The 13,582-nt window shown below is 35.6% G+C and overlaps 1 protein-coding gene across 1 annotated transcript in view; it reads left to right on the top strand.

The window, feature by feature from the left end:
• RIF1 (replication timing regulatory factor 1) overlaps positions 1-13,582 on the top strand; it is a 62,623-nt gene that overhangs the window by 12,387 nt on the left and 36,654 nt on the right. The window contains exons 9-14 of the mRNA XM_079134474.1: positions 2,808-2,946; positions 5,262-5,413; positions 7,220-7,337; positions 7,899-8,072; positions 8,357-8,467; positions 9,481-9,543. Of these exons, the coding sequence (XP_078990600.1) occupies positions 2,808-2,946; positions 5,262-5,413; positions 7,220-7,337; positions 7,899-8,072; positions 8,357-8,467; positions 9,481-9,543 (757 nt within the window). The remainder of the gene's footprint in view (positions 1-2,807; positions 2,947-5,261; positions 5,414-7,219; positions 7,338-7,898; positions 8,073-8,356; positions 8,468-9,480; positions 9,544-13,582) is intronic.

Genomic DNA, 13,582 nt, shown 5'->3' on the forward strand with positions numbered 1-13,582 from the left:
CAAGGTGCTTAGGAGACTGAGGCAGGAGGGTTGAGTAGAAAAGCCAGCCTCAGCAAAAGCAAGGTGCTAAGCAACTCAGTGACAATAAAATACAAAATAGGTTTTGAGTTAATTTATTGATCCAGCACCCTTTTGTTGCATGTGGGTGTTCATTTTTCTCAGCATTTATTGAAAAAACTGTTTTGTTGAGTAACCTTGGCACCCTTGTCAAATATAAAACAGCTGGGCATAATGGCCTATGCCCATAATCCTGGCAACTGGGAAATTGAGGCCAGGGGATCATAAGTTCAAGACCACCTTCAGCAACTTAGTAATACCCTGTCTCAAAAAGAGAAAAAAGGGAACAGGTATGCAGATGTGGGTCAGGGATGAAAGCACCTGGGTGTAATCCCTAGTAACTAGCATGGGTGGGCATACACACTTTGTGTGTGTGTGTATAATTGTGTTTATACACCTATTTTATGTGTATATGCATGTATGTACATGTATATATAAATATACACACATGTGCAGTGCTTTAGTTCAGGTCTCCATATGGGCACCACCTCCCACTAGGGATCAAACCCAAGGGCTTTGTGTCTTTTTGTGGGGTGGTGGTGCTGGGAATTAAACTTGGGGCCACTTGATCACTGAGCCACATCCCCAGCTCTATTTTGTATTTGATTTAGAGACAGGGTCTCACTGAGTTGCTTATCACCTTGCTTTTGCTGAGGCTGGCCTTGAATTCGTGATCCTCCTGCCTCAGCCTCTCAAGCCTCTGGGATTACAGGCGTGTACCACCATGCCTGGCGCTTGTATGTCTTAAGCATATGCTCTACATATGCTGGCTACATTCCCAGTTCTTTTAATTTCTTTGAGACAGGGTTTAGCTAAATTACTGAATCTGACCTTGAATTTATTATCTCTCTGCCTCAGCCTTCCAATTAGCTGGGGATTACAGGTGTGTGCTACTGGGCCTGGTCCTTATTTTTTTTTGCTGTTCTAAGGATTGAAGCCAGGGCCTGGCACAGGCTAGCCAAGCACTTGAATACAAACTCCACGTGTGATAGTGGTCCCATAATGTTTTTGTGGAGCTGAAAAATTCCTGTCATCTGGTACCTTGGTGCAGCATACTACTCACATATTTATGGTGTGCTATTGTAAACCTGCACTGGCAGTCCTTTAAAATTATAGTATATACAATTTTGTATAGTAAATAGTACTCATTTAACTGTGTCATTTAATAGAATATACTTCTGGTTATAAATTTGTTTACATAAGCAGTATACTGTGTTATGCCAGAGGCAGCCTCATTTTCATTTTTATCATGTGTATGTGCTGTATCGTGTTGAACTTCATTTAATCTTGTTCATCATAGCCCTAGGAAAACTAGGTGATGTCATATATACACCATATATAGACTAGATGTGTAGAATATTTCATGCTAGTTTGTGTACTTAGAAACTTTCGACTTCACAACACATTTTCTGTTAAGTGATTCATGATCATGATTGTGTGTAAGTCTTTTAGGTTCTGTGTAAATGGAAATGCTTCCCTAATACTTTTCTGTTTGTTCATTGCTGATGTGGAGAGATACAAGTGATATTTGATTTTGGTCTTTGTAACTTTGCTCAAATTTATTGTCTGTAGTAGATTTCTTTTTTTTTTTTTTTTTTTTTTTTTTTTTTTTTTTTTTTTTTTTTTTGTGATGCTGGGGATTGAACCCAGGGCCTTGTGCTCGCAAGGTAGGCACTCTACCTATATCCCCAGCCCACTGTAGTAGATTTCTTTTGTGGATTCTTTTGTTGTATTTGTGGCATTGGCAATTGAACCCACAGACTTGGGCATGCCAAACAAGTACTTCACCACTGAGCTAAGTACAAGTTCTTGCTAAATTTTAAATTTTGAGACAAGTTCTTGCTAAATGGCCCAAGATGACCTCAGACTTATGAATCTTTTGCTTCAGCCTCCTGAGCAGCTGGAATTACAGGCATGTGCCTCTGTGCCTGGCCAGTTAGTTTTTTTCCCCTCGATTTTGCCATTTGAATAATAGATATTGTCATCTTCTACATTTTGTTTTCATTCGTGACAGCAGACGATGTTCCTTTAGCTAATTTTCCTATTTTAGTCTGCCCAGAAAAAAAAATTGTTTTAAATTAATTACAAGTTTAACATTTTTTCTCTAATATTGATCACATTTTCTCATGTAGATACAGGTTGAGCAATCCCTAATCTGAATTATTCCACAATTGGAAAACCTTTATGTCCTCACTTGGCACAACTAGTAGAAATTCCCACACCTGAGCTCATGTGACAATTCCCTGTTGAACCTGGGTGCACTAAAAATTATTGCACAAAATTACTTTTGGCTGTGTGTGTATGAGACAAATGAGTTTTGTGTTCCATCCTCAAGATAATCTCTTTATATGTATGTAAATTTTCCAAAACCTGAAATACTCCTGGTCCTAATAAGCATTTCCTTTAAGGAATACTCAACCTGTACCTGTTTTCTTTGATATTGTACTGACAAAATTTGGAATTTATCTACCTTCCTCATTTTTTCTGTAGTGGAAGTATTATGAATTATCTACTTTATTGAATTTTGTATCTTTTGTAATCTTGAATTTTAAAAGCATACTTACTGCTTAATATTTTCTTTAAACTCACATTCCTAAGTCTTGACATCTATTTTATGTTTTTCAAGTAATGTATTTTGTCTTCTAAGGACATATATTAAGTTGAATGAATAAATGATTGAAACCGTGCCCATATTTTGTTTCATTCAGATAAACAACTTTTTAATGATTTTTTTTTTTTTTTTTTTTTAGACTTTGCATCGAAGTGGAAGTTTCATCAATTCTTTGTTACATTTGGAAGAACTGGGATTTCGTAGTGGAGCACCCATGATTAAAAAAATAGCTTTTATTGCGTGGAAGAGCTTAATAGATAATTTTGCCTTAAATCCAGGTACACAAATTAAAGTTTTTGATTTTCTGTTGATTGTGGTGGTGCACATCTGTAGTCCCAGCAACTCAGGAGGCTAAGGCTGGAGGATCACAAGTTCAAGGCTAGCCTCAACAATTAGGGAGGCCTTGTTTCAAAAGGGTCTGGGTATATAGCTGTGATATAGCTGCGTGCCCTGGGTTCAATACACAGTTTTAAAATTTTTTCTATGAACTCAGTTTAACTTTTAAGCAAGAGTAAACAATAGCTGTTCTGATTATTGTGTCAAAACTTAGGTATTTATTAACTTTAAGGGACTAGGAAATGATAGCCATGAAATATCAGTTACTAAGCTTTTTTTCTACCATTTCTAGACAAGTGCCAAATAGTGGGTTAACATTAATGTATGAAAGTGATTCCTTTGAACTTATAACCTTATCTTCCTATTATCCAGTGGAGTTGTTCGATATTTATGTTTATGGGGAAGAGTATTTGGTCCAAAAGTGGGTGAGAATGAGTACTTAACTAGGTGATATTTAATCTTAGGTTTTATTACTACTATGTTTAAGATGTGTGGGTAATGTTTTTTTATCCTGTTTTTCCCTGCCAGAGACTACTGATAATCCCTTTTCTTTCTACTTTTACTGTATTTAATAAGGTGATTATTTGTATTACTAATTTACATTTATTACAAATATTGAAAAATTTTAATCTCGAGGCAGGTGGATTGCAAGCCAAGGCCAGTTTAGGCAATTTAGTGAGACCCTGTCTCAAAAAAAAAAAGGCCAGGGATATAGCTTAGTATAGAGTTCTTGCCTTATGTGTGCTATGCCCCGGGTTTCTTACATCCCCAGTGATAAAAGGATCAAAGTATGTTTTGGGGCACATTTTTTATATTGAAAATGAAATCTTTCCTATTTTCTTTATTAAAATTTGTTTAGAAACTGATGAGTATTTAGGTATAACTGTGTACCTAGTTGTATAAGGCAGTGTTTGGGTTTAAAATATTTGAAATTATGTGTGGAACCCCTTCATGAATAAAAGGTGTTCAGAAGGAAAGTGTCCTGAACTGGAGAAATTGTGTTCTGCAGTGGTTTGATTTGATTTTCTTTTTCTTAAATATTTCCTGATGTTAGGGATTTAACCTAGGGGCACTCTGTCACCAAGTTACATTCCTAACCTTTTAATTTTTGTTTTGCGATGATCTCACTAAATTTCCCAGGCTGAACTCAAATTTGTGATCGCCCTACCTTATTCTCTTGAGTTGCTGGGATTATAGGTGTACACCACCATACCTGGGTGACTTCATTTTCTTATAGAAGTATTAGTTGAAATAGCTACATGGCAGAGTAGTTTTAAGAAACATTGATGAAAACCATTCCACCAAATACATGACTTGACTGATGTTTCAAAATCCATTTCAAGTCCTTTTAACAAGGTACTTGAGTATAGACTAAGTTTTAATTTTATATATCCCTAGTCCTCCTCACATGGCACCCGTCTGGTGTATATTTTATTTAAACAATTGGAATTTATTTCTATGCTGAATTTTAACAATTTAATTGTTATTAAGGTAAGATAGAACTGAATTGAAGTCTGTTTAGATTTCTAAAATATAATCAGAGGCCCTAGCGGTGTTTTTTCTTTTCCTTTTTTTGGTGCTGGAGATTGAACTCAGGGGTGCTTTACATCCTCAGTCCTTTTTCTTTTAATTTTTGAGCCACAATCTGGCTAAGTTGCTCAGGGTAGACTTGAACTTGAAATACTCCTGACTCATCCTCAGGAGTCACTGGGATTATAGTCATTGTACCATCACAACTGGCTGCCAGCAATGTTTGGAATAAGTAACTAGTTGATTAAAAGAATGATAGCCTGTTTTGATATAATGTAAAAATGCCTGTTTCTCAAATGGAGGTAATGCAAGTGCTAACATAGGACTACTTTTCAATTTGGTATTTTGCATAGGGTAATATTTGTTGCTGGGGAGTGTGTGCTGCTTTCTAGGAAATTTGGCAGCATCCTGGGTTTCATCTCACCAAATACTGGTAACATCTTTCCAGTTGTAATAACCAAAAATATTGTAGACATTGTTAAATATCCCCTGTGATCCATGATACACAGTATCTAATAAACATTGCTTATTCATATGCATTGTTTTGGTCCAGTTTACTGAATTTTATAGAAGTAAAAATTTTGGAGAGAGCAAGAAAATCTGATTTTATTTTTTAAAACATTTTCTTTTGCCATGAAAAAAGGAGATTTGCATACTTTGTTAAAGCTTAATCTTCACCTATTTTTTTTTTTTTTTTTTTTTACCTATGTGCTTATTTTCTTTTAAGATATTCTGTGTAGTGCAAAAAGACTCAAGTTGTTAATGCAGCCTTTGAGTTCCATCCATGTGAGAACGGAGACTCTAGCATTAACAAAACTAGAAGTCTGGTGGTATTTACTAATGAGACTTGGACCTCATCTCCCTGCTAATTTTGAACAGGTAATATAATAAGTGTTAAATGCCACCATGTAGTGTGGTGGTTTTTTGTTTTGTTTTTGTTTTTAATTGATGTGTTCTTTAATTCTTACTAATCTTTTCATGTTGCTTTTGCTGTGTATTAATAGACCAATATAGTTTTTTGAGGGCTTTTTTTTTTTTTTCTTTTTCCATTAATTAAGAACTTTATGGTCATTTTCTCCAAAGGGTATTCTCTAATGGCCTGAAATGGAACCCTGTAACACATGTCAGTCAGCAAATACAATATCTATTCTTATTCTAGGAGTATTGATCTTAAGATGGATTTTTTTTTTTCTTCTCCAGAGGATTTTTAACATCAATGAAATATCAGTCAAGTGCTACACTAGGTATATATGAAGGTGGCCTAGTTATATTTTGGTTATCCTTTGTCTAGGCTATATACTTATAATCAATCATTTAATTCCATTGTAGGTTTTTAAAAATTATATTATAAATTACTTTGTCTTTTAATATCTCTCCCAACATTTAGGTAGTAAATTTAATGTTATCTATATTCTCTACTCCCCCTCTCCTCCATAGTGAGGTTGAACCCAGGGGCCCTATACCACTGAGCTACATCTCTAGCCCTTTTTTATTTTTTTTATTCTCCCTATTTATTTATTTGAGATAGAGTCTTGCTAAATTGTCCAAACTGACCTTGAACTTGGGAGTCCTGCCTCTTGACCTTCCAAGTAGCTGGGATTTCAGTCTCAGGCCACCATGCCTGGCCTAAACTTTTTTTTTTTTTTTTTAATATTCCCAACCTTGTTTTCTCAATTGATTTTACAGATAAAAAGGAGTAATTGGGGGCTGGAGTTGTGGCTCAGTGGTAGAGCACTCGCCTAATGTGTGTGAGGCACTGGATTGGATTCTCAGTGGTGCATATAAATAAATAAAAAGGTCCATCAATAACTAAAAAAAAGTTTAAAAAAAAAAAAAAGAGTAATTGTGGCCTGATACGGTGTTACATACCTTTTATCCAACTACTCAGGAGTCAGGCAGGAGGATGGAAGTTTGAAGCCAGTTTGGACAATTTAGTTAGACCTTGTCTCATAATAAAAACCTAAACAAGTGCTTTCCTACCATGTGTGAGGCCCTGGGTTTAATCCCCAGTAGAGGGATTAAAAAGTTGTTTATATGTATACATTTCTGTCTGGGATGTAGAACTGAAATATAAAGATAATACACTTATTGGACAAATACAGTTAAAATTTTTTTATTTTCTTGAATTCTAGTTTTAAGTCTGCAAGGAGACAACCAATAAAATTCAGTACAAGTTTGGGCTGGGGAGATAGCTCAGTCGGTAGAGTGCTTGTCTTGCAAGCATAAGACCCTGGGTTCGATCCCCAGCACCCAAAAAAAAAAAATTCAGTACAAGTTTGAGTGTTCCTTACCTGAAATGCTTAGGACCAAAAAGGGAGAGTATTGTATTTCAGATTTTGAATTATTTGCATATATATATAAAGAGACTCAAGTCTAAATGTGAAATTCATTTCTTTTATATTACACCTTATACATACAGCTTAAAGATAGTTTTACACTATTTTTAGTGTTCCAGTGTTTTGAATGGCCCATCTCTGAGACTACTTAGGTGTGAAATTTTCCAACAGTGAACTCCTAGGGCTCACAGTTCTGGCTTTTGGAACTTTTGTAGATTTTTGAATTAGGGTGCCCAGTGTCCACATCAAAAGAATTAAAATTGCTTCTTAACAGAATTTTTATATAAGACTTTTAAAAATGTGACACTCAGTTTAAAGATAGACATTTTTCCTTCTTTCACCCCAAAAGGTTTGTGTTCCTCTGATTCAGAGTACAATAAGCACTGATTCTAGTGTTTCACCTCAAGGCAATTCGTCTCGTATAGCTACTTCTCCAGGCTTAAGTCCTATGACTCCTGTACACAAAGGTAAGAAATAGACTTCCATTTTTCTTTATTGAAAAGACTTTGAATGAAGGCTCTTTTGCTTAGTATTTTTCACAAGAAGTGAAGTACTTTATCATTTTTTTTGATCCATTGTCAAAAAAGACATTATATATTTTGTTTTTGTTACTGATTACTGTTTTAAGTTACAGTGTTGTAGTTGGAAAAGATGAATGTGCTTTACTAAAACTCAGGATGACTAACATAAAGGACCATAAAGTTCCCTGTTTGTTTCCGTACCAGAATCTTGGAGCTTTAATTAAAGACAACAGATATTTGCAGATAAAAGAAATGTGGCTTATTGTACAACATAAACAATTAATTGCTATTGTTATTTTGTTAGGCATTCTGAGACTTTTTTTTATATTCAGGTACCAGAAAGACCTGTGTATTCCTAATTACAAGGTGTGGATTACTGCCTGAAATTTTAAACTATTTGTTTTGGAAATTACATTTTATTGTAATGATATGAATTACATGCATTTGGTTAGGTAATATAAAATAAGCTTGAATAACTAACTTACTTTTTTTTTTTTTTATTTAAAGGTGCTTCCCCATATGGAGTTCCTGGAAATTCACGCATGAACTTGAGTTCAAATTTAGGTGGAATGGCCACAATCCCTTCCATTCAACTTTTGGGACTTGAAATGTTGCTTCATTTTTTGATGGGTCCAGAAGTATTGAGTTTTGCTAAGCAACACAAACTTGTGTTAAGCTTAGGTATTTAATTATTTTTAAAATTATTTTTTATTTTTTAAATTTGTTAATTTGTTTTAATTTGTTGTACATGACATAGAATCCTTTTTTACATTTTGATAGATCATACCAGGACTTAGTGTGTCAGAGTAATACATAGCACAGTGATGATTCTGTAATTGTGTATGAAATAAGTGCAAAGTGTTTTAATAAAAATCACATCCATTCAGACCATCTAAAATTTTATTTTGAGAATGTTGTCGTATATCTTTTGTTTACTGAATTATCCTTTGTTCTTTCTGTTTTAGAGCCACTTGAACATCCGTTAATCAGCAGCCCTTCTTTTTTTTCCAAGCATGCACATACACTTATTGCTGCTGTGCATGATAGCTTTCTTGCAGTTGGAAAGGATGCTTCTGGTAAATATTTAAGAATTTTTTTTTTTTTTTTTAATTCAAAACTGTGTTTTAAAATAAAGTAAAATAGAGCCGGGCACAGTGGTGCTTGCCTGTAATTATAAGCCGCCAGAAGTTCAGGGCCAACCTGGACATTGAGACCCTACCTTAAATTAAAAATATAAAGGATTGGGGATATAGCTCAGTGGTAAAGTACCCCTGGGTCCAGTCCCCAGTCCAAAATAAAATAAGGTAAGATGGTACCTCTTAGTAGTCAGATTGGGCACTGAATACTTAATTCATTTACTCTTCAAAGCAACCTGTGTCAGTCCATTTTGCAAATGAGGAAACTGAGTTGTACAAGGATGTCAGTAACTTTGGTAAAGACACGTAGCAAGTGGTCAAGCTGTGATTCATGCCTAGGCTCAATGGCTGTAGCATGTAAATGCATTTAAACCCCTGGGTCCATAGCCTATCAAATAATGAAGAAAGAAAATATTCTTAAAATTGAATATTTTACCAGGCAGAATAGTACGTGCCATTTTTCTTGCTACTATGAAGGCTCTGGCAGGAGGATTGCAAATTCCCAGGCCAGCCTGGGACACCTACCAAGCTCCTGTCTCAAAAAGTAAAAGGAATCAGTAATGTAACTCAGTGGTAGAGTACCCCTGGGTTCAATCCCTGATACTACCACAAAAAGAAGAATATTTTGCCATTTAAGTGGTTGAATAATGAATCACATGGTTTTTCCCTACTGGTGTCAGATATTTTTATGATTCATTGTATTTCCTTTCTGATAACTGATGAGTTTCATACAGATAAATCAGAAAATAGCACAATGGGAAATATATTAAGTAATTACCCTTATATGTATGATTCAGTGTTAAAACTTCAAACTTTATAAATTTATTGCAGCAATGAATATAGGGAAATTATAATCACAGTGTTAAATATTGCTCAGTTTATTTCTTTTTATATGGAAGAAATGGGAGAGCATTGGTTCATATATACATCATTGAAATTACTTTGTTTGACAGATACTGTTGTCAGTGCTATCTGGAAGGAGCTAATTAGCTTGGTGAAATCAATTACTGAATCAGGTAAGCACCACTATATTGATGAAATGATTTTTCACCAAATGATTCACTGTGATAAATGATAAAAAGATAAACTTCTCTTGATTCAGCTTCTACATTTTCTTATATTCAAACTTAACTTGCCATCTTTCCCATGTGTTTCTAGTACTTTTCCTTCAGCTTTTGCCATCTGTTACATTGATAAGATTCCTTCCTCCCCCTCAAGTAGTATAGAAGGTTTTTCCGAACAAGGTAGGATGGCTAACATGAAATTTTTAAAATATACCCTTTAATTTTACCAACATCTAGGTAATAATCCCCAAATAAACTGTTAGTTTCCCACCCTCTAGGTAGAAATGTGATGTTTTACTTGTTGATTTTCTAGATGTGCTTTGTGAAGAAAGCATTTTGTAGATGGGTTACAGTCACCAAGATTGCTAAAGTATATATATTCTCCAGTAATTCTTTCAAAAATGGTAAACAAGAAATACACTTTCTAAATTCTTCAACATCAGAAAACATCTTTGTTTTACCCTCAAAAGCAAATGCTCATTTGATTGGATATAGGATTCTATGCTGAAAACCACTTCCTAAAGAATTTTATGATGTTGCTCCACTTACTTCTAGCATCCTTGGTGCCCAGTATCTTTCTGGGCACTGTCTTTCTGATTCTTGTTCCTCTGTAGGCCATTTCTTTTCTCTCTAGAAGCCTTTATGATTTTCTTTTTATAACTCGAATTTTAAAACTTCACCAAGACATGTCTAGGACTAAGTCTGTTTTCATTAATCCTGCTTAATGTTTGGTGAGCTTTCACTGTCTCAAGACTAGAATTCTTCCTTAGCTCAGGAAAGTTTACTTCAGTTATTGCTTTAAATATGTCTGCTTTAAATATGTCCTCTGCACCATTCTCTTTACTATCTTTTTTGGAGTTCCTATCAAAGACATTTCTGAATCTATCCTCTTAGCCTTTTTTTTGGAGTTGTAGATGGGCAGCATGCCTTTATTTTATTTATATGTGGTGCTGAGAATCGAACCCAGTGCCTCACACATGCTAGGCAAGTGCTCTACCACTGAGCCACGACCCCAGCCCTGTATTATATCCTTACAGAAATTTTCTAGTTGTTTATCTAGATTGCTCATTCTTTCTTCAGGTATGTCCATTCTACTACTCAGATCATTTGTTGAGTTTTTGAATTTACAGACACCTGGATGGAATTTTTTTTTAATATAATTTTATTTATTTTTAAAAATTTTTTGGTACCAGGGATTAAACCCAGGGGCATTTAACCACTGAACCACATCTCTAGCCTTTTAAAAAAAAATGCCTTTGTTTTATTTATTTTTTTTGTGGTGCTGAGGATTGAACCCAGTGCCTCATATATGCTACTCAAGGGCTCTACTACTGAGCCACAACCACAGACCCTGGATGGAAGTTTTTTATTACAGTCTTGCATCTCTCTGAAGCTACTGATCACACTTCTAAAGTTTTCTTTTGTTTTGTGGTCTGTTTCTTTGGATGTTAGCTTTTCTACTTAGTAAAGAGTCATATCTATTTTCCTTAAAAACTTGGTGACTCCTGATGGACATTTAAATATATACACATGCTTTTTTTAAGTAAATTTTTATCTTTACAGACAGCATTTTGATTCATTGTGCACAAATGAGGTACAACTTTTCATTTCTATGGTCATACACAATGTAGATTTACACCTTTCATGAGGGTAATACTGTCTACCTCATTCTACTATCTTTCTTTCCCCCATCCCCTCCCACCCTGATTTCCTCTACATCATCCATAGTTCCCTCATTCTTATCTTCCCTCCCCCCATTATCCCCCTTTGTTACGTGTGTCATCCACTTATCAGAGAAAACATTCAGCCTTTGGTTTTTTGGGCTTGGCCTATTTCATTTAGCATGATATTCACCAACTCCATCCATTTACTAAAAAAAATGCCATAATTTTATTCTTCTTTATGGCAGAGTAATATTCTTTATCCATTCATCAATTGAAGGGCATCTTTGTGGGTTCCACAATGTAGCTATTGTGACTTGAGCAGCTATGAACATTGATATGGCTGCATCACTGTAGTATGCTGATTTTAAGTCCTTTGGGTATAGGCCAAGGAGTGGGATAGCTGGGTCAAATGGTGGGTCCATTCCAAGTTTTTTGAGAAATCTCCATACTGCTTTCCAGAGTGGCTGCACCAATTTGCAACTCCACCAGCAATGTAAAAGTGTGCCTTTTATTCCCACATCCACACCAAGTTATTATTGCTTGTGTGTTAATAGACATTCTAATTGGAATTAGATGAAATCTTAGGGTGGTTTAAATTTCTTTTCTCTAATTACTGGAGATGATGATGAGCACTTTTTCATATATATATGCTGATCACCTGTTTATCTTCTATGAAGTGTCTGCCCAGTTCCATAGCACATATATTGATTGGGTTCTTTGTATTTTGGGTGTAAGGTTTTTTAAGTTTTTTATAAATTTTGGAGATTAGTGCTCTGCATTAAGTGTGTGTCGAAAAGATTTTCTCCCACTCTGTAAGCTCTTCTTTTCACATTATTTCCTTTGCTGAGAAAAGCTTTTTAGTTTGAATCTATCCCATTTATTGATTCTTGCTTTTGTTTCTTGTGCTATGGGGGTCTTGTTAAGGAGGTCTGGTCCTAAGCTAACGTGATGGAGATTCACGCCTACTTTTTCATCTGTTTGAGTTGAGTTTGGTACAGGGTGAGAGATAGGGTTTAATTTCATATTACTGCATATGGATTTCCAGTACCATTTGTTGAATGGCTGTCTTTTCTTCATTGTATGTTTTTGGCACTTTTGTCTAGAATAAAATAATTGTACTTATGTGGGTATGCTGTGTCTTCTATCCTGTACCATTGGTCTACCTGTCTATTTTGGTGCCAGTAACATGCTATTTTTGTTACCATTGCTCTGTAGTAGAGCTTAAAGTCTGGTATTGTGATACCTCCTGCATCACTCTTTCTGATTGTGTTATTGAGTTCTCTGGTTTCTTTGTATAGGTTTGTTTGGAAGATCTATCCAGTGGTGACAGTGGTGTGTTAAAGTCGCCCAGAATTATTGTTTTGTGGTCTGTTTGATTCCTGGAATTAAGAAGTATTTGTTTGATGTACATGGATGCACCGTTGTTTGGGGCATAGATATTTATGATCATTATGTCTTGCTGATTTATGCTTCCCTTAAGCAGTATGAAATGTCCTTTTTTTTTAATCCCCTCTGACTTCTGACTAACTTAGGTTTGAAGTCCACTTTATCTGATAAGAAGGATGAAAACCTCCCCCTTGTTTTTTAATTTATTTTTTTAATTATTTGTTTTTAATTTTTTACAGACTGCATTTTGATTCATTGTACACAAATGGGGTACATCATTTCGTTTCTATGGTTGCACACATTGTAGATTCATACCATTCGTGTAATCATACATGTACATAGGGTAATGATGCAGATCTGTCTCATTCCACCATTTTTCATACCCCACCCCCCAATAAAAAAGGGAGAAAGAGACTCTGAGGAAACAGGTGAACAGAAGGTGAATAGAGAGAGCAAGAAAAATAAATAAAAATTTAAAATTTTTCCAAAAAAAGGGGAAAAAAATCTTTAACAGTCTTACACTATTCAAACCTCCCAATCTTCAGTAACCTGATGCATGAGAGGTACCTGATAATGAGCTTCCAGTCTCTAGCAGTCGTCTCAGGATGGGATTTTCCCCACGTAAAGATGGGAGCTTCCACTTTCAGGATGCTGCAAGATGGCCTTACTGACATGGGGATCTGCAGCTCAGGGCATGGACGTGGTCAGGCCAGGGGTCCTGCAGGTCCTGGCTGTTGTCTCAAAAGGGCGGTAGCCATGTGTAACCAAATCAGCGGGTATTGCGACAGTGGACTTACAGGCAACAGCAGGCAGCTGTTGGGCAAGGCAAGAGGCGGGCAAATGGCGGATGATAGGCTGTAGTCAGTGAGCAATCAATGCAGGAGTTGGGGATTTAGCTCAGTGTCAGAGCACTTGCCTAGCACGAGCAAGGCCCGAGTTTG

The sequence above is a fragment of the Sciurus vulgaris genome (genome assembly GCF_902686455.1).
Source record: "Sciurus vulgaris genome assembly, chromosome: 3".
Lineage (NCBI taxonomy): Eukaryota > Metazoa > Chordata > Mammalia > Rodentia > Sciuridae > Sciurus > Sciurus vulgaris.